The sequence below is a fragment of the Heptranchias perlo genome, chromosome 13 (genome assembly GCF_035084215.1).
Source record: "Heptranchias perlo isolate sHepPer1 chromosome 13, sHepPer1.hap1, whole genome shotgun sequence".
Taxonomy (NCBI): domain Eukaryota; kingdom Metazoa; phylum Chordata; class Chondrichthyes; order Hexanchiformes; family Hexanchidae; genus Heptranchias; species Heptranchias perlo.
In genome coordinates, this window is record NC_090337.1 from 56,242,842 (window position 1) to 56,267,374 (window position 24,533).

At 45.9% G+C, this 24,533-nt stretch overlaps 1 protein-coding gene across 3 annotated transcripts in view; it reads right to left on the reverse strand.

The window, feature by feature from the left end:
* The window catches only part of arhgef4 (Rho guanine nucleotide exchange factor (GEF) 4), a 132,213-nt gene that overhangs the window by 13,708 nt on the left and 93,972 nt on the right, over positions 1-24,533 (reverse strand). For all 3 annotated transcript variants that reach the window (XM_067995519.1, XM_067995517.1, XM_067995520.1), the window contains 7 exons: positions 20,929-21,108; positions 18,934-19,128; positions 17,099-17,278; positions 9,763-9,995; positions 8,629-8,758; positions 3,995-4,126; positions 2,007-2,250 (listed from right to left, as the gene is read on the reverse strand). In XM_067995519.1, the coding sequence (XP_067851620.1) occupies positions 2,007-2,250; positions 3,995-4,126; positions 8,629-8,758; positions 9,763-9,995; positions 17,099-17,278; positions 18,934-19,128; positions 20,929-21,108 (1,294 nt within the window). The remainder of the gene's footprint in view (positions 1-2,006; positions 2,251-3,994; positions 4,127-8,628; positions 8,759-9,762; positions 9,996-17,098; positions 17,279-18,933; positions 19,129-20,928; positions 21,109-24,533) is intronic.

Here is a 24,533-nt window from a genome sequence, read left to right on the forward strand (position 1 = left end):
AAATCGTTAATATAGATTGTAAAGAGTTGGGGACCCAGCACCGACCCCTGTGGAACACCACTGGTTACTGGTTGCCAGTCCGAAAATGAACCATTTATCCCAACTCTCTGCTTCCTGTTCGATAACCAATCCTCCACCCATGCCAGAATATTACCCCCAATCCCGTGATTTTTTATCTTAAGTAATAATCTTTTATGTGGCACCTTGTCGAATGCCTTCTGGAAGTCTAAATACACTATGTCCACTGGTTCCCCTTTATCCACCCTATACGTTATATCCTCGAAGAACTCAAGCAAATTTGTCAGACATGACTTCCCCTTCATAAAGCCATGCTGACTTTGTCCTATTAAATTATGCTTATCTAAATGTTCCGTTACTGTCTCCTTAATAATAGACTCCAAAATTTTACCCACCACAGATGTTAAGCTAACTGGTCTATAATTTCCAGCCTTCTGCCTACTAGCCTTTTTAAATAACGGTGTTACATTAGCAGTTTTCCAATCTGCCGGGACCTCTCCTGAGTCCAGGGAATTTTGGAAAACTATCACCAAAGCATCCACAATCCCTACTGCCACTTCCCTCAAGACCCTAGGATGGAAGCCATCAGGTCCAGGGGATTTATCCGCCTTGAGTCCCATTATTTTACTGAGTACCATCTCCTGAGTGATTTTAATCGTATTTAGCTCCTCCCCCCCGAGAGTCCCCTGTTTGTCCAGTGTTGGGATATTCTTAGTGTCCTCTACTGTAAAGACTGAAACAAAATATTTGTTCAGCATTTTTGCCATCTCCATGTTTCCCACCATTAATTTCCCGGTCTCATCCTCTAAGGGACCTATGTTTGCCTTAGCCACCCTTTTTCTTTTTATATAACTATAGAAACTCTTGCTATCTGTTTTTATATTTTTTGCTAATTTCTTTTCATAATCTAACTTCCCTTTCTTAATCAATCCTTTAGTTACTTTTTGCTGTCTTTTGAAGAATTCCCAATCTTCTATCCTCCCACTAACTTTGGCTACCTTATATGTCCTTGTTTTTAGTCGGATACTATCCTTGATTTCTTTACTTAGCCACGGATGGCTGTCATTTCTTTTACACCCTTTTTTCCTCAGTGGAATATATTTATTTTGAAAGTTGTAAAATAACTCCCTAAATGAACACCACTGCTCATGTACCGTCTTACCCTTTAATCTATTTTCCCAGTCCACTTTAATCAATTCCGCTCTCATACCATCATAGTCTCCTTTATTCAAGCTCAGTACGCTTGTTTGAGAATCAACCTTCTCACCCTCTAATTGGATATGGAATTCAACCATGTTGTGGTCGCTCGTTCCAAGGGGATCCTTAACTAGGACATTATTAATTAATCCTGACTCATTACACAGGACCAGGTCCAAGGTTGCCTGCCCCCTTGTAGGATCAGTTACATACTGCTCAAGAAATCCATCCCTGATGCACTCAATGAACTCGTCCTCAAGGCTGCTCTGCCCAATTTGATTTGTCCAGTTAATATGATAATTAAAATCCCCCATAATTATGGCTGTTCCCTTATTACATGCCCCGACTATCTCCTGATTAATACTTCTTCCAGCAGAGTTGCAACTATTAGGAGGCCTATATACTACGCCCACTAATGTTTTTTTTCCCTTATTATTCCTTATCTCCACCCAAACTGTTTCATTATCTTGATGCTTTGTCCCAATATCATTTCTTTGTATTACAGTGATTCCTTCCTTTATTAACATAGCCACCCCACCTCCCCTTCCTTCCTGCCTGTCAACCCCTGATTTTGTGAAACACCCACAATATTGGGTGCCAAGCAGGATCGGATGTCCTGGATGGAGGCAGGGTACTGCCAGGCACAATTAGGGTGGCAAGCTTGCACCCTACATGAAGCTGACCATGTAGAATTTATATTCAAGGCGACTGAAGGCTGAATTTCTTTGTCACCAGCAGCCACGATGACACTGCTTCACCCTGCTTAAATTGCTCACAATCCAAACACTTACCCGTCTCTTTGTCAAGTTGAACCTGTTTCCTCTCATCTTCAAAGGCTTGAAGCCAGCGCTGTTTCACTGAGGACTTCTTTGCACAGAACAGATGGACCTCATTTGTAAACTTGTTTTGAAGTTTGAAAGCATTCTTGACGCTGATGTTGAAGTCCTTGACCTTCCCATCTTCTACATCCACCACTTCCATGATGTCCGTGTCTATCCTGCTTTTGTAGTACAAGATGTCACGACGCAGAAGGTCCTGTGAAATGTGCCACACATCAGATTATACAATCCATTAGGCTCTTATGGTATTAGAATAATCTTCCAACTCTTTTGACCAACTCAACATTAGTTCACTCTATTGTACTACAGCAACTGCAACTTGCATTTATATAGCACCTTTAACACGGAAAAATGTCCCAAGGCACTTCACAGAGGCATCATCAAAAAAATGGATGCCAAGCCAAAGCAGGAGATATGAAGAGCAGTGACCAAAAGTTTGGCCAAAGAGGTGGATTTTAAGGAGAGTCTTCAAGGTGGTAGAGAGAAGGAAGGGTTTTGGGAGGGAATTCCGAAGCATGGGGCCTAGACAGCTGAAGGCATGGTTAAGCGGTCCTACACAACTAACTAAATAAAACACAACCAATCTTGGATGAATGAGTCATGTGTTGACCCTAGAAATCCCAAGGCACTTCAGAGGTGTAATCAGAAATTACAAACATCTGGAATACCACGGGTTACATTACCTTCTCAATAACTACAATATGTGGAGAAAATCTATTTTATACTGTGTGCTATTGAGACACTTTTCATATGTAAATTGCTGTCATGAAGTTTATCCACAATTAGGGCCATTTGCTCATATTATCAAACTGACCAGTGTATTTGCTGCTCTTCATTGGATAACCTCCGACATTTTGGGTGAGGTTTCATGCTCATCCTCACACTTATACATGAATAGAATGCAATGTCATCAAGTTCAGCTTTGATCCACAGGAAGCAGTGTTAATATGGAGTAAAAGATGAATTCTTGCTCTAAGGTGGAATACAACTGGGATTTTTAAGAGTCAGTTGTCCATGTTTCTTGATACATGCCTCAGTCAGCCAGACAGATGGGGAGACTTGGATTGAAAAGCAGCCTCAGCTGCCATTAGACTCAAGTTTCCCCCAGGTTGTGAATTGGTGTAATGCCTGTCTGATGGAAAGGGGAGAAAAGTGGGATTGAATCACATACTAATACTGTCATCAGATTGGCAGCGGCTGTGGAAACTTCTGTGGTCGATTGTGATCCTCTTACCCGCGTTTGGCGGCCTGGCTCAGGAGCTAACTATACCTTTGAAATGTACCTTTAAATAACTTTTTACGGCTTGAAGAGGGAATCTTGCTGCTATTTAAAAATCAGATTTAGAAAAAATTCTGTCTAACGGTAACATTCCGCTTTCGCACCTTTTTAAATTCTGTTCGGCCTTAAAAAATAATTTTGTTCAAAAGACGAATGCTAAGATTTTCTTCCGGGGACCTAGCTTACAAGAACCATTGATCACTTTCGGCACAGAGGCGATGAATTGGCACTTCTTTAAATGTGTATGCTAATTTATTTCTCTGTCACCTTCAGGCAGAAACTCCTTTCAGGCAATGGTTATTAATTCTCCGTTTAAACACAACTATCCAAACAAATCCTCATTTGTTGTAATAGTACAGCAGTACAAATGTAACATGCTTGGGAGGAACAGGTGACTTTGGACCCATGGTTCCCAAAACTCACTGGGGGTTTTCCTTGTGTCATGCCTGAGTCTGTTGTAGACTAATTGATAGAGATTGATTGCTATGATTAGTCAACAACTCCCATTATCGTTGTATCATGCGACTACCAGGAGGGTAGAAGGCAAACTAGATGGACTTTGATCTTTTTTTGTCTAGCTACTCCTATGTTCCTATTGTTGTTGAGATGTTCTCTGTAACTAAACAGTTAAGTCTTCTGTAGTTTTTGATGGTGCTTTTACCTTCTTGCAAAAGACCACCTGATGGTCAAAGAGGAAGAAAATTCGTTGTTTGCTCTTGGCCTGTGGCTGGGAGACCTTCGTTAGTTCACCAGAGTGGATAAGCTCTGAGCTTCGGGCCAAAACATCTTCACCCTGAAGAAAGAAAGGAAGATCTTGTAGGAAGCAGCTTTACATGTTTAGCCTACCAAATTCTTGAGATAGCTCTTCTAAATAGGAAGCAAAGTAACATTTAGCCTGTTGAGTCTCCTGCATATAAAATAACATAATGGAATGTATATCATATGAGAGCTGAGCGGTGGTTGTGTTGGGAACTGTGCAGTATCAGAAGTGATAGGCAAATGTCCCTGGGAAAGGAAGTGCCTTTGTTCTTTTACTATAATTTAAAGCTGACTTAGGGGTACATTGGTTGCCTATATTTATCCTACGGTATTGTGCCATTGATCGCATTGCAGTTCATGCTGTGAGTACAAACCAAGTTAGTACTTGTGAAATCTTTTTTTTTATTCGTTCACGGGATGTGGGCGTCGCTGGCAAGGCCGGCATTTATTGCCCATCCCTAATTGCCCTCGAGAAGGTGGTGGTGAGCCGCCTTCTTGAACCGCTGCAGTCCGTGTGGTGACGGTTCTCCCACAGTGCTGTTAGGAAGGGAGTTCCAGGATTTTGACCCAGCGACAATGAAGGAACGGCAATATATTTCCAAGTCGGGATGGTGTGTGACTTGGAGGGGAACGTGCAGGTGGTGTTGTTCCCATGCGCCTGCTGCCCTTGTCCTTCTAGGTGGTAGAGGTCGCGGGTTTGGGAAAGCAAATCCTGCCCTCTGTAGGAGGGCAGGGTTTGCTATTCAAACTTGGTGACTTCCGCAGTAACTGTCCTCTGGTGTTGGTCATGTTGGCTGTCCTGCTTTAGACAGTCACAGTCACAATTTTCGAAGGACTATTGTTTCAGTTGCTAGTTAAAATAAGGATTTTGCTTCTGAGCTGGCATCTTACAGATGCTGTCCCATCAGTCCAAGATATAGAATTAAAATAATGTGCACTACAAATGCTAGAACATTAAAAATGCTAGAAAAATATACCAACTCCTCTGTGATCAACACAATGGGTCCGATTTTAGCAGGGGTGTGGGTTCTCGGCGGGTGGGCATGCGGGCGCGTGGGTAACGCGCCCGGTGAAATTAGTGGGTTTCCCGCGCGATCGTAGCAGGCAACCCACTAATTGGAGCCACTTACCTGCTCCTCCGGGTTCCCCGCTGATGATCCGTGCGTCGGGCGGGCTGCGCATGCGCAGTAAAATCTGTCAGCTGGAGGCGCTCTATTTAAAGGGGCAGTCCTCCACTGACAGATGCTGCAACCAATAGCAAAGATGACTGCATGGAGCAGCCCAGGGGGAAGGCTGCTCTCAGTTTAATGATGCCTCACCCCAGGTATCAATACATGGGGTGAGGAGGAGGGGGAGGACAGAGATCTTCCACCCGACGGGCGGGAGGAAGCGGCCCGCCTCCGCCACCAGGAAGGCCTGGCTCGAGGTGGCAGAGGGGGTCACCTGCGCCACCAACATATCGCCCACCTGCACACAGTGCAGGAGGCGGTCCAATGACCTCAGTAGGTCAGCCAAAGTGAGTACACGTAGTCTTTCCCCTACACTCCGTCTGCCACATCACTGTCCCCACCCCACATCTCCTTCGGCACTGCCAACACTACTCTGTCACATCACCCCACACACCCACTCAAACCTCATCCTCATCTTACCTGCACCTACTCACCTCACCAGTACTCATCCCGCCACTACCACGCAACCCAATCCTCATACAATCTCATGGCTCTATCCCATACTCACCCTCTCGTGCATCTCTCTCACGGCCAGCCTCATTCAACCTGCCACCACCTGTGCTGCAGCCACAGGGCATGCATCACATATGTGCAGTAGGCAGCGTAAGGCAAACGTGTCGTGAGCATGAAGGGGATGCACAAGGGTGTTTGAGGGTTTGTCATGGTTCTTACTTCTATTGAATTTCAGAACAACTCACATCACACATTATATTGGCACCACGACTGCCATGTCTTCGCGAATCCTGTCCGGTTTGTGCAATAATGACCGCTCCTGGGTATCACTATGAGGACCCACCACTGATGCCACCCATTGCGTCACTGCAGAGTGGGTGTAGGTGTATTTGCAGGGCTCTTCTGCGCAGACGACTGAGAGACATCGGCGATGTCCCCAGTTGTACCCTGGAAGGCTGTGGAGGAGAAGTTCGAGAGGGCAGTGGTGACTTTGACAGCAACAGGTAGGAAGATGGTGCACGGGCCAGCCGGGAGCAGCTCGGCATGAAAGAGGCTGCAGATCTCCACGGCTACATGTCGAGTGACTCTGAGCCTCCGTGTGCACTGCTGCTCAGAGAGGTCCAGGAGGCTGAGCCTCGGTCTGTGGAACCTGTGGCGAGGGTAGTGCCCTCTGCGACGCATCTCTCTCTGCAGTTGCCCTCCCTCATGCTGTACAGGTGGATGTGTCACAGCACTCTGTTGTGGAGCTCCACGTGTCAGAGGTGGACGGCGTGGATGGCGAGGCTGGTGAGGCTGGTGATGCTGTTCGCCCTCCAAGGAGGTCATGACTGCAGCTACGGCGGCCCCCATCCGCAAGATGTACATCTGAGGGGGTCCGCAAGGTAGGTACATGTCTCCGGACCCCGGGGTAAGTGTGCAAGTTGGTGACTTTGACCGTCAGGAGGAGGGTGGTGGAGGCCAAACTTTGTCCCAAGTGACAGAGTGGCCTCCTGCAATGGGTGAGGGTCTCCCCCCACCCCCCACCTGTCAAATGGACCTTTGCAGCTGCCACAGGCTGACAGCTGCAACATGTCCATTCGATCTGGGAGTGTTTCCCCCAGTGTGGGAAACAATCCCATGTTGATCCAAAATCACACACAGTCCCTTAATCAGGTCAGTTAATGACCTGAAATAGCTAAATAAATACTCTCAAGTGGCATCCCGCTGGCTTTAATTGCCTGCGGGATTCCCACCAGCGGGGGCTGCGCGCGCATGCCGGCGCGTCAGCGGGGAACCCGGAAGTGGGCGGGATCGAGGCGGGATCCGGTCGGGATCCTGGATTTCCCGATTTTCGAGGCCCCCCCGCCGAGAACGCACCCGATAGCGGGTGCTAAAATCGGGCCCAATTTCTCTGCTGGTGTGCCAAGTTTACCAAGTTTACAACACACAGCAATGATTTTTGCGTTTGATTTTCTGCACTCTGAAATGAAATTATAGCCTTGAACACATTGTATTATTTAATCATCTTGTTGCATCAAAACCTTCAGGTGAGTGCAGGTGTGTGTGTGTGTGGTCCCATCAAAGCAATCAGTGAGGAATTTTATTGTGTTGAATGTGTCGGCAGATGGCAGAAAATGATAGTGGTGCTGACAGCAAGAAATTGGACGTCCAATTCTTGGGGAGTGGCAAGCAGATTTCCACTTTTTGCCAAGTCCAAGACTCGATAGCGGTCAGGGCAGGTAGACCATGCCTGGAATTCTTGATGGAAATTCATTGAAAAGCTTGATTAAGTAATGTCTCCATGACATAAAACGCATTAAATAAGTGGAGGAAAGATGGGCTCCTGTCTTGACAACCAGACATCAGGCATTCAGTTTACATGGTAAACATTTCCAGACAGACTGGACTGTCCAATTCAAAACCAGACAAAGGGCAAATTATGAAAGGTTTGGGATGGCAATTGTGAGAGATTTTTTGCACTAGCACTGTGAATCAGTAACAAGGAGGCATGGGGTGGGATGATCCTCCTTGGGCGGAGTAGCAGACTGCTGCCTGGTTCCTGGCAGGACTCCTACTACCGAGGAAAGCTTGCCGTGCCCAGCCGAGAAATGCTGCCAGTGCTGTAACGGGACTGCCTCTGCAGCACCAGAGGAGGCGGCTGGATATTTGAAAGGGCAAAAAAGCCTTGAAGATCAACAGAGACTCAGCCTTGTAGGCTTCATCAGAGACCAAGGCCTACACGGGTACACGAGTGGGAGTCAAGGGCTTGGGCCTTGTCCCGGTCTTCTTTCCCCCCCCCACCCCCACCCCCACCCTTCCCCACTGGCACTGCATGTGCCAGGTGGAGGAAGGGAAATTGAGGTTGGGCTGGTGAGGTGGCACTAGGCCTGACGGCCAGGATTTGGCTCATTTTCTGCAGCTATTCCACCCCATTTTGGGCAGGATTGCAGAGGAGAATATTTTTTCACAGAAGGTTAATGGAACATGGAGTGCTTTACCGCAAGGGGTAATTGAGGCAGAAATGACAACATTAAGTTAAAATAAATTGGATAAATATTTGAAAATGAAAAATATAAAAGGACACAGGGAAAGGACAGGGAAATGGGTTAGAACAGACAACTTCAGCTGAAGAGCTAGAAACAACACAGATGGGATGGGCCGAATAGCTGCCTGCTCTGCTGTAAATTCAGTGATTCTAAGCATGGTGATGGGCTTCTGTGTGCCTCAGCTTCCTGGCTGACCAAAACAAAACGGAGCATACATGCAAGGAAACAATATACTTTTTGATGAAAAGAAAATTCAGCTCAAACTATAGATCACTCATGCAGCAAAGTCTGCGGTGGAAGAGGATGATTCATTGTGTCCTGTCTCCTACCTCCCAATTCTCGATTGAACTCTGCCACTGAGCAATTTTGTCGAGGTTCTCCAGCCGCCTCTTCCGCTCGTTAATCAGCTTGGCGACGTTCTTCATGGCATTCAGGGCAGCCTCGACATCATTGTAATCCCTGAGCGAAAGAAGTCAATTACCTTGACAAGTGCACATGTAACCCTAACCATTTTCAGTTTTTAAGTTGAGGAACTAAGGCCATGTGACGATATAAAGCCTCTCGCCACGAATTATGGTGCTCCCACTTATCTTTTTTTTCTGAAATACTGTTCAATTTTTGTACTTGTCAAGGTGAGGATGCCAAAGCAGAGGAATGGAATATTTTCTCACCCTATTATCAGCTACAATCTCTCCAAATGTGGTTATCGCATAAGCTGGATGTGGATACGGAAAAAAGACCAAATAAACTGTTATTCTATTTACACTCAGTAGTTAAATCCAGTGTGCAATCTACTGTTACCTGGGTATCTTTGAATCAGGAGGCAGTTTGCTTCAGCAGGCAGCATTTAGTATTCATATATAGCTTCTTTGGTCCAATTTGCATCATGGAGCCAATAGGGCCAAATAATTACATAGGAACATAGGAGAAGGCCATTCAGCCTCTCGAGCCTGTTCCGCCATTCAATCAGATCATCTGCACTTGAACTCCATTTACCCACCTTTGCTCCATATCCCTTGATACTCTTATCCAACAAAAATCTATCAATTTCGGACTTGAAAATTTCAATTGACACAGTATCTACAACCTTTTGGGAGAGAGTTCCAGATTTCCACTACCCATTGTGTGAAAAATTGCCTCCTGATTTCACTCCTAAATGGCCTGGCTCTAATTTTAAGACTATACCCCCTTGTTCGGGATCCCCCCACCAAAGGAAATAGTTTCTCTGTATCAACCCTATTGAATCCCTTTATCAATGTAAACACCTCAATTAGATCACCCCTCAACCTTTACAACTGAAGTACTGAATTGTTGCAGCTAAAACTGACAATGGGAGAATCAAAATCCGTTTTTTTGATTTGAAATTCTCCATTTCCGTTATCCCAATTAATGATCTACTGTGCCTAGATTCTGGTTCCCTGACTGAGGATCTGTTACACAGTGAAATTTCTCTTGGTCCTTACCTGTGCTCGGGGTTGGTGTACTTGAGCAGTTCTGCCAGCTGGAGTGGATATTTACAGATCTTCTGTACCGGTGTGAGCAAAAACCCATCCAGCGAGATGTCAATCATCTTCTGGAGCAGCCGACACGCCTCAAAAAAGTACACGTACTTGTTGATCTTCATGAGTTTGGAGAGCTCTGCGTAAGCATTGGGATGGTTGTTGCAGTATTCTGAGTATATCTGGAAATCTGTCTGCTGAGAAAAGGAACAGCACAGAAAGTTCAGCAGGTGACGAACAGAGGAAAACGTCTGCTGAGATGGGTTGATTTTGGTTCCCAGCCCCAATTTTCTCCGCTCCGCAGGTACTGAGGTCTCAGGTTTGAATGCTACACTATGCGGGGTTAGCTGATTCCATCAGGTTAGGAGGTAGGTTCTATGGTTGGTTTCAGGGCCCCTGCGTTGGTGGGGAAATGTTACCTGAGGTTCTCGCCAGCTGGTGATCTCGGTTGGAAAAGTCCCCAAGTGTGGACATCATGGAGTTGAGGAGGTAAATTTATGAGGGGGTTCTCCCGGCCGTCTGCCGTGACTTTGACTGGAGAAACGGCATAATTACGGTGGACGGGCAGGAGAATCCCTACAGAAATTGACCCCGCCATGTGAGAACAGGATTGGGCTCCGCTGTGATATCCTTCATAGTGGAATAGTACACTTGCTATTTAGGCTCGCACGTGAAAAATGGCTACTTGGATGAGGGCCGGGGGGGGGGGGGTGGAGTTGTCGGCACTGTTGGAATTGTACCTCAGTAACAGCCAGCCCATCAGGAGAAAAAGGCAGAAAACTATGCAAAAAAGATTAATAGAGGCATTTTCACTCTCAGTAGCTTTTTAATAGCCGTGCTCAGTCTACTCCGAGCCTAGTTACTTCCAATTAACTTTTTCTTAATTGAAAAAAAATCAACAAAATTGCCTGACACCCACTTTCCTGGAAAAAAACAGGATTGACACAAAGAGTTATTCATAATGAGACGCCCTTCCCTTTAAATAGTTTTCAGAATAATCATTACAGCAGTACTTTGTAAACAGGAAACATGGTGGGAAATAGTTTAATAACCACAGCGTTCAAATCTTGAGGACAATATTCACAACTTGCTTGAGACTGGTACTTATGTGTTACCAGATATTCTATGGCCATGACATACACTGGCAGTTCCACTGTTCTTTGCACCGTATCATCAATTTTACTTTTCTGATGAAAATAACTCACAAATCAAATTTAAGCCAGTCTCTCATTTCTTTGTCTGCTCTCCTTCGATTTAAATAGTAAACAAAAGTTTTATGTTTTAAACTGCATGAGTGAAGACATCAGTAATCATTAGTTTGGGGTGTCCTGCATAAGCATTGGGAGGGTCATTGCAGTAATGAAGGTGTCAGCCTTGGCTCAGAGGTAACACCCATGCCCCTTGAGTAGAAGGTTGTGGGTTCAAGCCCCACTCCGGAGACCCAAGCACGTGACCTAGACTGACGCCTCAGTTTGGCCCTCTTAGCGTTGTCGTCTTTTGGATGAGATGTTAAACTGAGGCCCTGTCTGCCCTCTCAGGTGGACTTAATAGATCCTATGGTACGAGTCCAAGAAGAGCTGAAGAGTTCTCCCGGTGTGCTGGTCAACATTTATCCCTCAACCAATACCTAAAATATATGATCTAGTCATTTATTTCATTGCTGTTGATGTGTAAATAGGCTGCTGCGTTTCCTACATTACAACAATGACTACATTTCAAAAGGTACTTCTTTGGCTGTGAAGCGCTTTGGGACGTCCTGAGGTTGTGAAAGACGCTTTATAAATACAAATTCTTTTTATTTCTAATATCTCACTTGAGTGGAAAAGTCAGACTTGGACAACTCTAGTGAAGCCACAGGTCTATAAAAGCAACGAAAGTCAGGATTCTCCGGAGCTCCGGACTCATCCATCCAGGTGAAAAGGAGTGAAAAGGTTTTTGACATTTCATTCACACTGGTTTTCAAGTTTACGTTTTCATCATTATTTATGTCAACAAAGCACCACCTGCTCTGAGATTAGCTGCTTTTGGCTGATGATCCTGCCTTTTATGTGGGAGTGATAAATGTGAGGTTATCCACTTTGGTTGTAAAAACAGAAAGGCAGATTATCTGAATGGTGATAGATTGGGAAAAGGGGAGATGCAACGAGACCTCGGTGTCCTTGTACACCAGTCGCTGAAAGCGAGCATTCAGGTGCAGCAAGCAGTTAGGAAGGCAAATGGTATGTTGGCCTTCATTGCAAGAGGATTTGAGTACAGGAGCAGGGATGTCTTACTGCAGTTATACAGGGCCTTGGTGAAACCATGTCTGGAGTATTGTGTGCAGTTTTGGTCTCCTTATCTGAGGAAGGATGTCCTTGCCATGCAGGGAGTGGAACAAAGGTTTACCAGACTGATTCCCAGGATGGCAGGACTGACATATGAGGAGAGATTGGGTCAACTAGGCCTATATTCACTTGAGTTTAGAAGAATGAGAGGTGATCTCATCAAAACATATAAAATTCTAACAGGACTAGACAGACTAGATGCAGGGAGAATGTTCCCGATGGCTGGGGAGTCCAGAACCAGGGGTCACAGTCTCAGGATATGGGGTATGCCATTTAGAACCGAGATGAGGAGAAATTTCTTCACTCAGAGGGTGGTGAACCTGTGGAATTCTCTACCACAGAAGGCAGTGGAGGCCAAGCCATTAGATGTATTCAAGAAGGAGATAGATATATTTCTTAACGCTAAAGAGATCAAGGGATATGGGGAAAAAGCGGGAACAGGGTACTGAGTTAGACGATCAGTCATGATCATTTTGAATGGCGGAGCAGGCCTGAAGGGCCGAATGGCCTACTCTTGCTCCTATTTTCTATGTTTCTATGTTCCTATGTTCTGACTCAGACCTCTCTGCTGTTTTCTTTCTCACTTCTAATTGAATACTGGAATAGCTGAGCAATGTTACTGGGAGGGAAGGAGTCTTTGCATAGTTTTGGAATTGCAGGTGTGAAACATTCCTTCTGGAAAAGACCTTCAAACTGGGTATGGGAAGCATAGTCGTTGAGTAGTATTAGCATACGTACCAACCGAGAAACTAGGAAAAGCTGGCTTGACCGCTTCAATAAAGCTGACCACATTAGAAGAATCCTGATCAACTTATGAAAATAAGTAGTTTTACAGACTTTGTAACTTGTGCTGAAGGGGCCCAAAATTCCAGTGGCACATTTGAGCTGTCAGAAGTGAGGCGGGTTGGGACTCTGATCCCACTGTAAGTTCTGAGGTCAGCCAATTTAAATATGTAGAAGCATGCAAGCTGTCTAAATACAGGTTGCAATGCCTCAGATATAGGAACATAGAAACAGGAGTCGGCCATTCAACCCCTGTTCTGCCATTCAATTAGATCAAGGCTGATCTGTATCTTAATTCCATTTACCTGCCATGGTTCCATATCCCTTAATACCCTTGCCTGACAAAAATCTATGCCAGATGGGGGCTTGAAAATTGCTGCAAAGGTGGGAGTTAAGTCCCATATGGGCCCTGAATGGCTGGCTGGGGTTGGAGGTCAGGAAACACCTGGGAGTTGGGAGTGATGAAAATACATGTGGGAGAGGCAGAGATCTGGTGCAGCGTGAGATATGGGTCAGAGCTGGATACCCGCTGAGAATGTGGCACGCACTTTGCGGAGGGAGGTGGCAGAGGCAGTGAATGTCACCCCCTTGAACTCAGGACTCCAGGAGGAAGTTTAGCAACTTCCATTAGAGTATCCCAAGTAAGCCTGCCTGCTCCCCTGGCCTCGGATCTCTGGCGTCCTACCCTAAAAAGACAAATGCTGGAAGAGCATCATAGTTACATGGAGGTGTTGAGGACCATCTTGGAAGAGTTGAGACAGATGGCAATGGCCACGGCCTAAAGGGGGAAATCTAAATGTTGAAGGCACAAAATTGGTGGCACATTTCTAGGGGTCCAGGGAGCATTATCCACCAGATATTTTGCAAAATTTTTACTATTTAAAAAAAATGCATTCCAGTTCATTTTAAGCACTTTCACACTTCACATTTGATTGTTTTTCCTAATAATTAAAAATCTAAGTGAAATTTGAATTTTCAACAGACCAACCAGACCATCACTTCCCCAAAAGTTAGCCCATCAGTCCTTCTCTACATCCAGCCCTTCCCCACCCTGGTTCACAGAGACACTCTACTTCTTCCTGACCCATTCACGGAGGTTCTGTACCCATCCAGATCCCTGCCCTTTCACAGAGACACTCATTCCTCCTCCAACTTTCCAGCATATACTGGCATTATTCGACCTTTCCCCACTCCTTTCATAGAATCATAGAATCATAGAAGTTAGAACATGGAAACAGGCCCTTCGGCCCAACATGTCCATGTCGCCCAGTTTGTACCACTAAGCTAGTCCCAATTGCCTGCACTTGGCCCATATCCCTCTATACCCATCTTACCCATGTAACTGTCCAAATGCTTTTTAAAAGACAAAATTGTACCCGCCTCTACTACTGCCTCTGGCAGCTCGTTCCAGACACTCACCACCCTTTGAGTGAAAAAATTGCCCCTCTGGACCCTTTTGTATCTCTCCCCTCTCACCTTAAATCTATGCCCCCTCGTTATAGACTCCCCTACCTTTGGGAAAAGATTTTGACTATCTACCTTATCTATGCCCCTCATTATTTTATAGACTTCTATAAGATCACCCCTAAACCTTCTACTCTCCAGGGAAAAAAGTCTCAGTCTATCCAACCTCTCCCTATAAGTCAAACCATCAAGTCCCGGTAGCATCCTAGTAAATCTTTTCTGCACTCTTTCTAGTTTAATAATATCCTTTCCACAATAGGGTGACCAGAACTGTACACAGTATTTCAAGTGTGGCCTTACTAATGTCTTGTACAACTTCAATAAGACATCCCAACTCCTGTATTCAATGTTCTGATCAATGAAACCAAGCATGCTGAATGCCTTCTTCACCACCCTATCCACCTGTGACTCCACTTTCAAGGAGCTATGAACCTGTACTCCTAGATCTCTTTGTTCTATAACTCTCCCCAACGCCCTACCATTAACGGAGTAGGTCCTGGCCCGATTCGATCTACCAAAATGCATCACCTCACATTTATCTAAATTAAACTCCATCTGCCATTCATCGGCCCACTGGCCCAATTTATCAAGATCCCGTTGCAATCCGGGATAACCTTCTTCATTGTCCATTTCCACTGTCCACTTTCAAGCTGCCATTCTTTCCCTCTCCAGCCCAGTTCAACTTTGCATTCCTCTCCCCCCTCCTGTTCAACCTTGCACTCCTCTCCCCCTTCCCGTTCAACTGCGCACTCCTCTCCCCCCCTCCCGTTCACCCTGGCACTTCTCCTCCCCCTTCCTGTTCAACCTTGCACTCCTCTCCCCCTTCCTGTTCAACCTTGCACTCCTCTCCCCCCTCCCGTTCAACTGCGCACTCCACTCCTCCCCCCCTCCCGTTCACCCTGGCACTCCTCCTCCCCCCTCCTGTTCAACCTTGCACTCCTCTCCCCCTTCCCAATCAACCTCGCACACCTCTCCCCTCTCCCGTTCAACCGGGCACTCCTCTCCCCCATCCCGTTCAACCTGGCATTCCTCTCCCCCCTCCCGTTCAACCTCGCACTTCTCCTCCCCCTTCCTGTTCAACCTTGCACTCCTCTCCCCCTTCCCGTTCAACTGCGCACTCCTCTCCCCCCCTCCCGTTCACCCTGGCACTTCTCCTCCCCCTTCCTGTTCAACCTTGCACTCCTCTCCCCCCTCCCGTTCAACTGCGCACTCCACTCCCCCCCCCTCCCGTTCACCCTGGCACTCCTCCTCCCCCCTCCTGTTCAACCTTGCACTCCTCTCCCCCTTCCCAATCAACCTCGCACACCTCTCCCCTCTCCCGTTCAACCGGGCACTCCTCTCCCCCCTCCCGTTCAACCTGGCATTCCTCTCCCCCCTCCCGTTCAACCTCGCACTCCTCTCCCCTCTCCCGTTCAACCTGGCATTGCTCTCCCCCCTCCCGTTCAACCTGGCATTGCTCTCCCCCCTCCCATTCAACCTGGCATTCCTCTCCCCCTTCCCGTTCAATCTGGCACTCCTCTCCCCCCTCCCGTTCAACCTTGCACTCCTCTCCCCCTTCCCGTTCAACCTAGCATTGCTCTCCCCCCTCCCATTCAACCTTGCACTCCTCTCCCCCCTCCCATTCAACCTTGCACTCCTCTCCCCCCTCCCGTTCAACCTGGCATTCCTCTCCCCCCTCCCGTTCAACCTGGCACTCCTCTCCCCCCTCCCGTTCAACCTGGCACTCCTCTCCCCCCTCCCGTTCAACCTGGCATTCCTCTCCCCCCTCCCGTTCAACCTGGCATTCCTCTCCCCTCTCGTTCAACCTGGCACTTCTCTCCCCTCTCCCGTTCAACCTGGCATTCCTCTCCCCCCTCCCGTTCAACCTGGCATTCCTCTCCCCTCTCGTTCAACCTGGCACTTCTCTCCCCTCTCCCGTTCAACCTGGCATTCCTCTCCCCTCTCGTTCAACCTGGCACTCCTCTCCCCCCTCCCGTTCAACCTGGCACTCCTCTCCCCCCTCCCGTTCAACCTGGCACTCCTCTCCCCCCTCCCGTTCAACCTGGCATTCCTCACCGCCCTCCCGTTCAACCTGGCATTCCTCTCCCCTCTCGTTCAACCTGGCACTTCTCTCCCCTCTCCTGTTCAACCTGGCATTCCTCTCCCCCCTCCCGTTCAACCTGGCATTCCTCTCCCCCCTCCCGTTCAACCTGGCATTCCTCTCCCCTCTCGTTCAACCTGGCACTCCTCTCCCCTCTCCCGTTCAACCTGGCATTCCTCTCCCCTCTCGTTCAACCTGGCACTCCTCTCCCCTCTCCCGTGCAACCTGGCACTCCTCTCCCCTTTCGTTCAACCTGGTGATGCTGAGAAGCTGCCATTGTGCTGCACAAGGAATGACCCCACGACATGAGATACACACGCCGGAAATTTCCCCAAGACTGCTTCTGATTGGCCACCGTAACTTCGGCAGATCGGCAGCAACCCAGTGAATGGGGTTTCTGCCGATCTTCCGGCAGAGCTATGCCAGCCGATCTGGAAATTTACAGTAATCGTTTTTTGGAATTAGATTGCATCCTTTTGCATTGACTCTCCATATCATCTGAAGGACTCTTCATCACTTTACAACGTGCCTCTCATTCTAACACTTGCGGAGGAACTGTTAGTAATCAATCAGGTTTAAACATTTTTTAAATGGGCTACTTGGTCAAATTACCTCATCCGTAATCAGAGGAATGGCCAAAAGTACTCACGTATTCAAGGAAGCAGGAACCGATCTCACTCAGGTGCGGCTGATCTTTGTTGAACTTCTTCTCCAGAGCTTTAAGAAATTTCTTCTGGAATTTGTAAATGTCTTCAATGTTCCCGAAGATGGTGCGTAACTGCTCCTCTGTAAACATGTCTGTCCTTTTCCGGCACTGCTTAACATAACCCTGTGGAGAAATACATAGGTTCAACTGAATGGTGGCGGAATCGGTCCTGCACTTAGAGTGGGATGGATAACAGCCATATTATAGTGTTTGGGTTTTAGGTTGAATCACAGTGCTCAGCCCCAAATACACAGCCTCCTTGAATTTCTAGAGCACTGTATGTCTATTAATGTGGCACCATTACAGCTCTTGTACGGAAGCTGCAACAGGCTGTTCCACAGAATGGCTGGATGTAGGTTCATCCTGGGAATTTTCCATGTGGCAAGTTTCTCAATATGCTATCAGCATAGATGCGCCGTTCCCCAGAGAGGAAAGGAAAACCAGGAGTCAGATCACCCAGGCAACCCTTCCACATTTGTAGAGTCCTGAGATCAGGGTTGTCCGCCTACCTTCTTGGCTAGGATCAGTACATTGCAGGGGACCTAAAGGAAGCAGGAAAATGATTTTAAAATTGGCAGTCGGTAACCCCCAGTTGAGTAAACCAGTGAGCTGAGCAACGTAGACCAGAAAGGTCCCCCGATTCGATCCTGAGTCTGTGCTGCATTGGCAAATCTCAGCCAAGGCAATCTAAGGTGTGCTACAGTTCGCCTTAGTGCCCCTGGGTTTTGGGGATTAATCAGCTAGGTTCCCACTCTCGATCACTATCCTGCCATCTCTTCTGGAAATGTGCATGTGTTGACGTGGGGTGGGGGAAGGATCGGGCTTGACTGTGATGCCTCTGTGGTTGAATAACCTGTCATCGCTAGCTGTCAGCTTGAGTAACGGCCAATTGGGCGAGATATCAGAGAGTGGCCGGATCCCTGTGGAACCACATCTTAGCACATGTCTTCAGGAGAGAAGGGAAACAGGGAAAATTGGTGAGGGAAAAAAATGTTCATTTTGTAGATCAACTGAAGCTGACGAGCTTGCCCAATCAGGGAGGGGAATTCAAACATCAAGGTCAGGTTTGAACTTTAGGAACCCTTAAGGATTGTATTACAACTGACCAAAGTACCAAATTACCCTCAGCTCAGAATGAAACTTCTTTAGTTAAATTCTCTTCAAAGCTAAAACTTTCAGCTTTTTAAGAGGGTGACTACAACATCCAGGATGTGAAAAGATTTTTATCATTTTTTCCTACATTTTTAAGCAGGTTAACAAGAAATTGTACCTTTTTTCTTAACTTTCACTTCAGGCACAGGCACAATGGGCCGAATGGCCTCCTTCTATGCTATATCATTCTATGATTCACTGCAGGGGGTGTACTTCTGTGCTTATCCAGATGAATGATGCCAATGCTAGGGAATGAAACTTTTCTCCTCTTTTACCCAATGATGGTATTAATCTCACCACATCAGATTTGGCACAGAAGGCCCCGAATAGCATTTCATAACCTCCAACCTCAGACAGTGTTTGCTCACCCAAGTTGGCATTTGCATTTCCCAAACTGGCCACCTCTTAAAGTAAGATTTTCAACTTATTGCAAGCTGAGGCTGAACTCATGAACTCTGTGAAGAAAATGGAACCTGAAAATCTATAGAGCAGTTATTTCCATATTTTTAAAAATACATCAATGCTCTGTAACAAGAAATATAAAATGACTGGTACTTGAGCAGAAAACATTCTCTTCGAAACCAGCGCATGAGTGTCACATTTGTAATGTGCTATCCATCCCTTACCTCACAGATATCCTTTAAATGTTTGATGTAATCTTTCTCGGTGCTCATAATCTCACTGATGACATTGGTCCTCATCTGGTCTTTCTTTGACTGCCCTGTGGCCAGGCGGCGGTTGGCACTGTTGGCATCATCGGGTTTTCCGTCATCAACCTTGACTGGATATTCTTCCATGGGTTCATCCTGGTTGACCCACAACTTTAGGAATAAAAGGAAAGGCAGTTTTATACCTAATTTATAGTCCTTCCCATGGAACTGTGTTTTAGCACCTTACTATCTCTGTAACCTCCTCCAGCCTCCAAGCTCCAACTCCTCCATTCCTCTGGTCTTGAGTGCATCATTCACTTTCCCTTCACCCCACCATTAGTGGCTATGCCTTCAGCCAACTAGGTTCTATGCTCTGGAATTCCCTTCTTAAACCTCACTACCACCTTCTCCTCCTTCAAGACCCTCCTTAAAACCCACCTCTTTGGTCAAGAGTTTGGTCACCTCTCCTAATATCTCCTTCTTTGGCTCAGCGTCCAACTTTTTTGATCCAGGCCTCTGCAAAGCACCTTTCTCTACATTTAAAGGTGTTATATAAATCCAAGTTGTTGTTGCCTTATTTGTATAATAACCATCAATTAGTAACTACCTGAAGGAGAGGGTAACTCTGCTGGTCATCTTAACTGTGGCCCACCATCAACGTTGATTTTTTTTTTTACTAGTTGCTCCGTAATATTCATGAGTTTGGACTCAGGGCCATGTGCCACCTGTTTTTCTCCTTCCATTTGTGCATGGCATTTGCTATGTGCCATCATGATGTTCTATTCCTGTGGCATCACTAATGCGAATACAATTCGAATCTTAGTTCGAAGTTGCTAAATTCAAATTAAAATCATGCATAAAGCCACCTCCTGTGCTATTTTATTGAAATTGCTTAATTCGAACTGCTGAATAATTTGATATTTTATTTTCAAGCAAAAAACTACTTTGAATTAACCGGGGTAGATTGCAATGGCCTGTGAGCAAAACATTCAGTTCATGTCTCATATTGAGTACAGCACCACACAAAACGTCTGCTCCCTGTAACCAGCAATTTTGAAGCATAGAACACAGCAACATTAAGTGTACTGATGTTATTTTATTACATGTAGGGATTATGAGGCAATTCTATGGAATATAATTGTCCTTTTAAGAATAGCCTCCTCTTCTCCAACACCAGCCGATACACAGTATCCTGCTGAGGGTCACTCACTGAAGACTTGCATGTTAATGTCAGGGAGTGAGTAAGACTGAAATCTATTTATGTTCATTGGGCAGCTTTTCAGGAAATGGTATTTAAGGGTAAGTTCACTGATCCCACATTCCCAGTAAGGAGTTGCACTCAAACGAGGATGGAGTAACAATACTGTAGCGCTGATTCTCCAACCAGTGTTCCCTGCCGAGAGTGGAGGATCACTGAATTGACCCTTTTGTGTTTTAATTTCGAGTATATGTACTAAATGTCTGCAGACTCAAAAAAAAATCTACCTTCATTTTCTCAGTGATTGACTTTCAAAGCAACTATTTTTGCACTAGCAGCAATCACGCAATATCAAATACTTTAGGGTTTCATGTCAGTGTTTTTATTGCAGTTTGATCTGCATCGTGCTGACTACACCAATAAGAAAATGAAATTAAACACTGGACTTTTCAATGTAAAGAACAGCAAATAATACATTTGAGGCAGTGTTTCAGCTTTACAATCCTGTGGACACTCAAGCGGCTTGTGCTTCACTATCAGTTTAAGATGCGATTACATCTTAACTTTAATCGGTATCTAATCCATGTTGTACCTGTCCTGAGAGTGTTTGATGGGACAGTGTAGAGGGAGCTTTACTCTGTATCTATCCCGTGCTGCACCTGCCCTGAGAGTGTTTGATACAACAGTGTAGAGGGAGCTTTATTCTGTGTATTCATATACAGTTTCAAGTACTTTCGCTGCCAGTCTTCTTTCCTACATGGAATGGTCCTTACCCGCACAAAGCTGGCAGGGAACCAGCCTTCACTGTCCGCGATCCTCCCCCACCACCACTCTTTATTGGTAGCATCCACTACTTCAATGACGTCACCAGCTTTGAAGCCCAGCTCCTGGTCATCCATGGTGACGTGGTCCCAGAGGGCCTCTGCATACACCACACTGCCATCGCTGATGAGCTGCAAGAATCAGAAAAATCTTATTTGAATTAAGTTTCCAATTTAGTATTCAAATTTCAGCTTCCATCTAAAAATATAAAAACCTCACATTAGCTTGTTGACTGAATTAAATTTTTCAATTTAATTTTAAACGCTGAGCTGTTCTGTAGTGGGATTTAAGTCTGGTGCCATGTTATCCATTGCAAGAAAATGCTATAAGATGGAACATACCTGTTTGGCACAGCACCATAAGCATTCCGGATCGGATATCACTTCTAACCGGATTGCTGCCCCAGATCTAAGTGCGACAAGCTTCCTGAGAAGCTCTGCAGTACAAGAGGGAAATAAGTGCTGCTGGGTAACTGAGCACGAACAGGCAGTGACAGACAAAGCACATGGGTTCTTAATGCTCGGTAACCGTGAGAGAAAAGGCACACTATAATTGCAAAAGAACTGTTACATAACAAAAAATATTCTCTTTTTAAAATCCCAGTACAGAACAGTTCAACATATAAATAATCGTGACAGTTAAAAATTCCAAATTAATTTGTGCGATTTTCTTCAAATAAGAGAATTATCTCAATCAAATAGAAAATATATATCTTGAACAAAATCAGAGCCTGGTAATGATGTTCTGCCAGTCTAGAGCCTATTTTCTGCCTGTTGTTGGCAGTAGCTTCAAGCTACCACCAGGGTTCCTCCTGTTTTATTCTTCTCTTCAATACTGAGAAATCAGTGTGATTGGAGAATGAGTTGCACGGGTGGAACTTCTGCCCAGCCACTCAATTTTCTCCATTGACTTTCAACCAGGTTAAGACCAAGTCACTATACATTATCCTCTGTCTGATGGCTAATAGAACTGCCTTGTGCATGTCACTCTGTTAACACGACCTGGAGTTGGGTGTCTAGTATAGCAGAAAATGATGCAGTTCTAGAAAGTGGAGCCTCAAAGAACACCCAGTGCCAGATTAACTGGTCTGTCAAAGTATTGAGAGAGGCAAACTTTGGAAAGAAAATCTCAGTTCCAGATTTGAAATGCTACCTGCTGACAGCCTTTAAATTTAACCTGCAAATTGTTACTGCTGACAGTCTTCGTGCATGTTAGTCATGCAACATCCTACAAGAAGGGAAGCTCCTCAGAAATAGTATGATTGAAGGATGTGTAGTCACTAAAGGTGTTACAGAAGTTTAACGATTGAACTACAAAAGGAAGTGCGAGATAATTTAATAAGGTTTGCAATAATCTATTCATCCATAGAATCATAGAATGGTACAGCACAGAAGGAGGCCATTCGGCCCATCGTGCCTGTGCCAGCTCTTTGAAAGAGTATTTAAATTAGTCCCACTCCCCTGTTCTTTCCCCATAGCCCTGCAAATTTTCCCCTTTCAAGTGTTTATCCAACTCCCTTTTGAAAGTTACTATTGAGTCTGCTTTCACCACCCTTTCAGGCAGTGAATTCCAGGTCATAACAGCTCACTCTGTTAAAATTGTTTTCTTTAATTCGCCTCTGGTTATTTTACCAATTACCTTAAATGTGTGTCCTCTGGTTACTGACCCTTCTGCCACTGGAAACAGTAGGCGCTAAATTGGGCGTGTAGCGCCTGTTGTTTCGGCGCTACGCGGCCTCTCCAACATCCAAGATGGCGTCTTGGCTGTGCGCGCACGTTTCCAGCTTGACATGCGCCAGACGCCATCTTGGTATAGGAGTTAGCGCGTGCAGAAATACCGAACGCCGGAAGCAAGTAAAGTAAGTAGAAAATGGATACAATCAGTATGCAATGCTGATTTAAAGTGATAAGTCCCAAAATGGTGTCCAACGCTCAACTCAACACACAGAGTTAACCCCGACCATCTGAACGTGTCTTAGAGTTCCTGGAGGACCTCCACCAGCGCTATTTAAAGGGACCATGCAGGATTTACAGGTTAGTGGCTGGATTATTGCTTCTGGCGGCCGAGATCTGGAGATCTCTTATAGTTGAACACTAGGACATGGGGACATAGCCTAACATTTAGAGCCAGGACATGCAGGAGTGAAGTTAGGAAATGCTTCTTCAAAGGATGGGAGAAGTTTGGAATGCTCTTCTGCGAACGGCAGTTGATGCTAGCTCAATTGTGAATTCTAAATCTGAGATTGATAGATTTCTGTGAACCAAGGGTATTAAGGGATATGGGGCTAAGGCGGGTATATGGAGTTGTGTCACAGGTCCACCATGATCTCATTGAATGGCGGAACAGGCTCAAAGGGCTGAAAGCCATTGCCACTTGCTGCCTCCTGATATGCGTCACCTTCTCCTGCAAGAAAGCAGGACATGTGTCTGAATGATGTGCCTGTCATGGTTGAATAGCTGCCAGTGTGTGTGGCTTGTGAGTTGTGGGTGGGCGGCTTGCAACAGTGGTAATGTGAGAGGGTGAGAGGAAGCATTTGATTGAAAGAGTTAAGTACTGATGGAAAGAGTTTGTTGGTATGTGGGAGATGGGGGGTGTAGTGTGTGGAGCAGTGGATACAGCTAGTGGTGCAGTTGGTAGGAGACGCCATTTGACAGTTGACCTCACTCACCTTTACCACTCATGTCAAAGCATTGAACTTCTTCCTGCACTGCATCCATGTTCATGATGCTGTGTGCCTGGCATTGAGTTCGTTCCCCATTGCCTCCCACTGCGTTTTGGGTATACGTCTGGAGGGCCTCTTGTCCCCCCCCACGTCTATAGGATGTCCCTCCTTCTATCCACCTCTTGCATCAAGGCGTCTAGTGCATCAGCAGAGAACCTTGGTGCACACTCTCTCGCAGGCCTGGTAAAAACTCATTCGGCAGATTGGTAAGGTCTGGCACGCAGATTGGAGGATGTGGGATTTAGTAGTGCGCAAACTTTATTCAATGTTTCAACAGTTTGTAAACAGAGATGGGAGCTGAATCTGTGTTTTGCATGTGCGACGTCTGATCTCCGTTCAGACTCTGCATCTCCATGCAGACAACAGACTGTTATTTTCAGCAAATAACAGGTACCAGCTACCTTTGAGATTTTTAAGAGACAGCCTGCCTTTGAGGTTGGAGCTCACCCTGTTGGTGGAAAGTGCAAATTGCATGTAATCCTTGTGTCAATGCTGATTCGGAAGGCTGCTTGAAGGTAAGTCCTCAGGCCTCATGAAAGTCTCGTCCTACCTGCGCAGGGGCCATTGGGACCTACTCCGTTAATGGTAGTGCGTTGGGGAGAGTTATAGAACAAAGAGATCTGGGAGTACAGGTTCATAGCTCCTTGAAAGTGGAGTCACAGGTGGATAGGGTGGTGAAAAAGGCATTCGGCATGCTTGGTTTCATTGGTCAGAACATTGAATACAGGAGTTGGGATGTCTTGTTGAAGTTGTACAGGACGTTAGTAAGGCCACACTTGGAATACTGTGTACAGTTCTGGTCACCCTATTATAGAAAGGATATTATTAAACTAG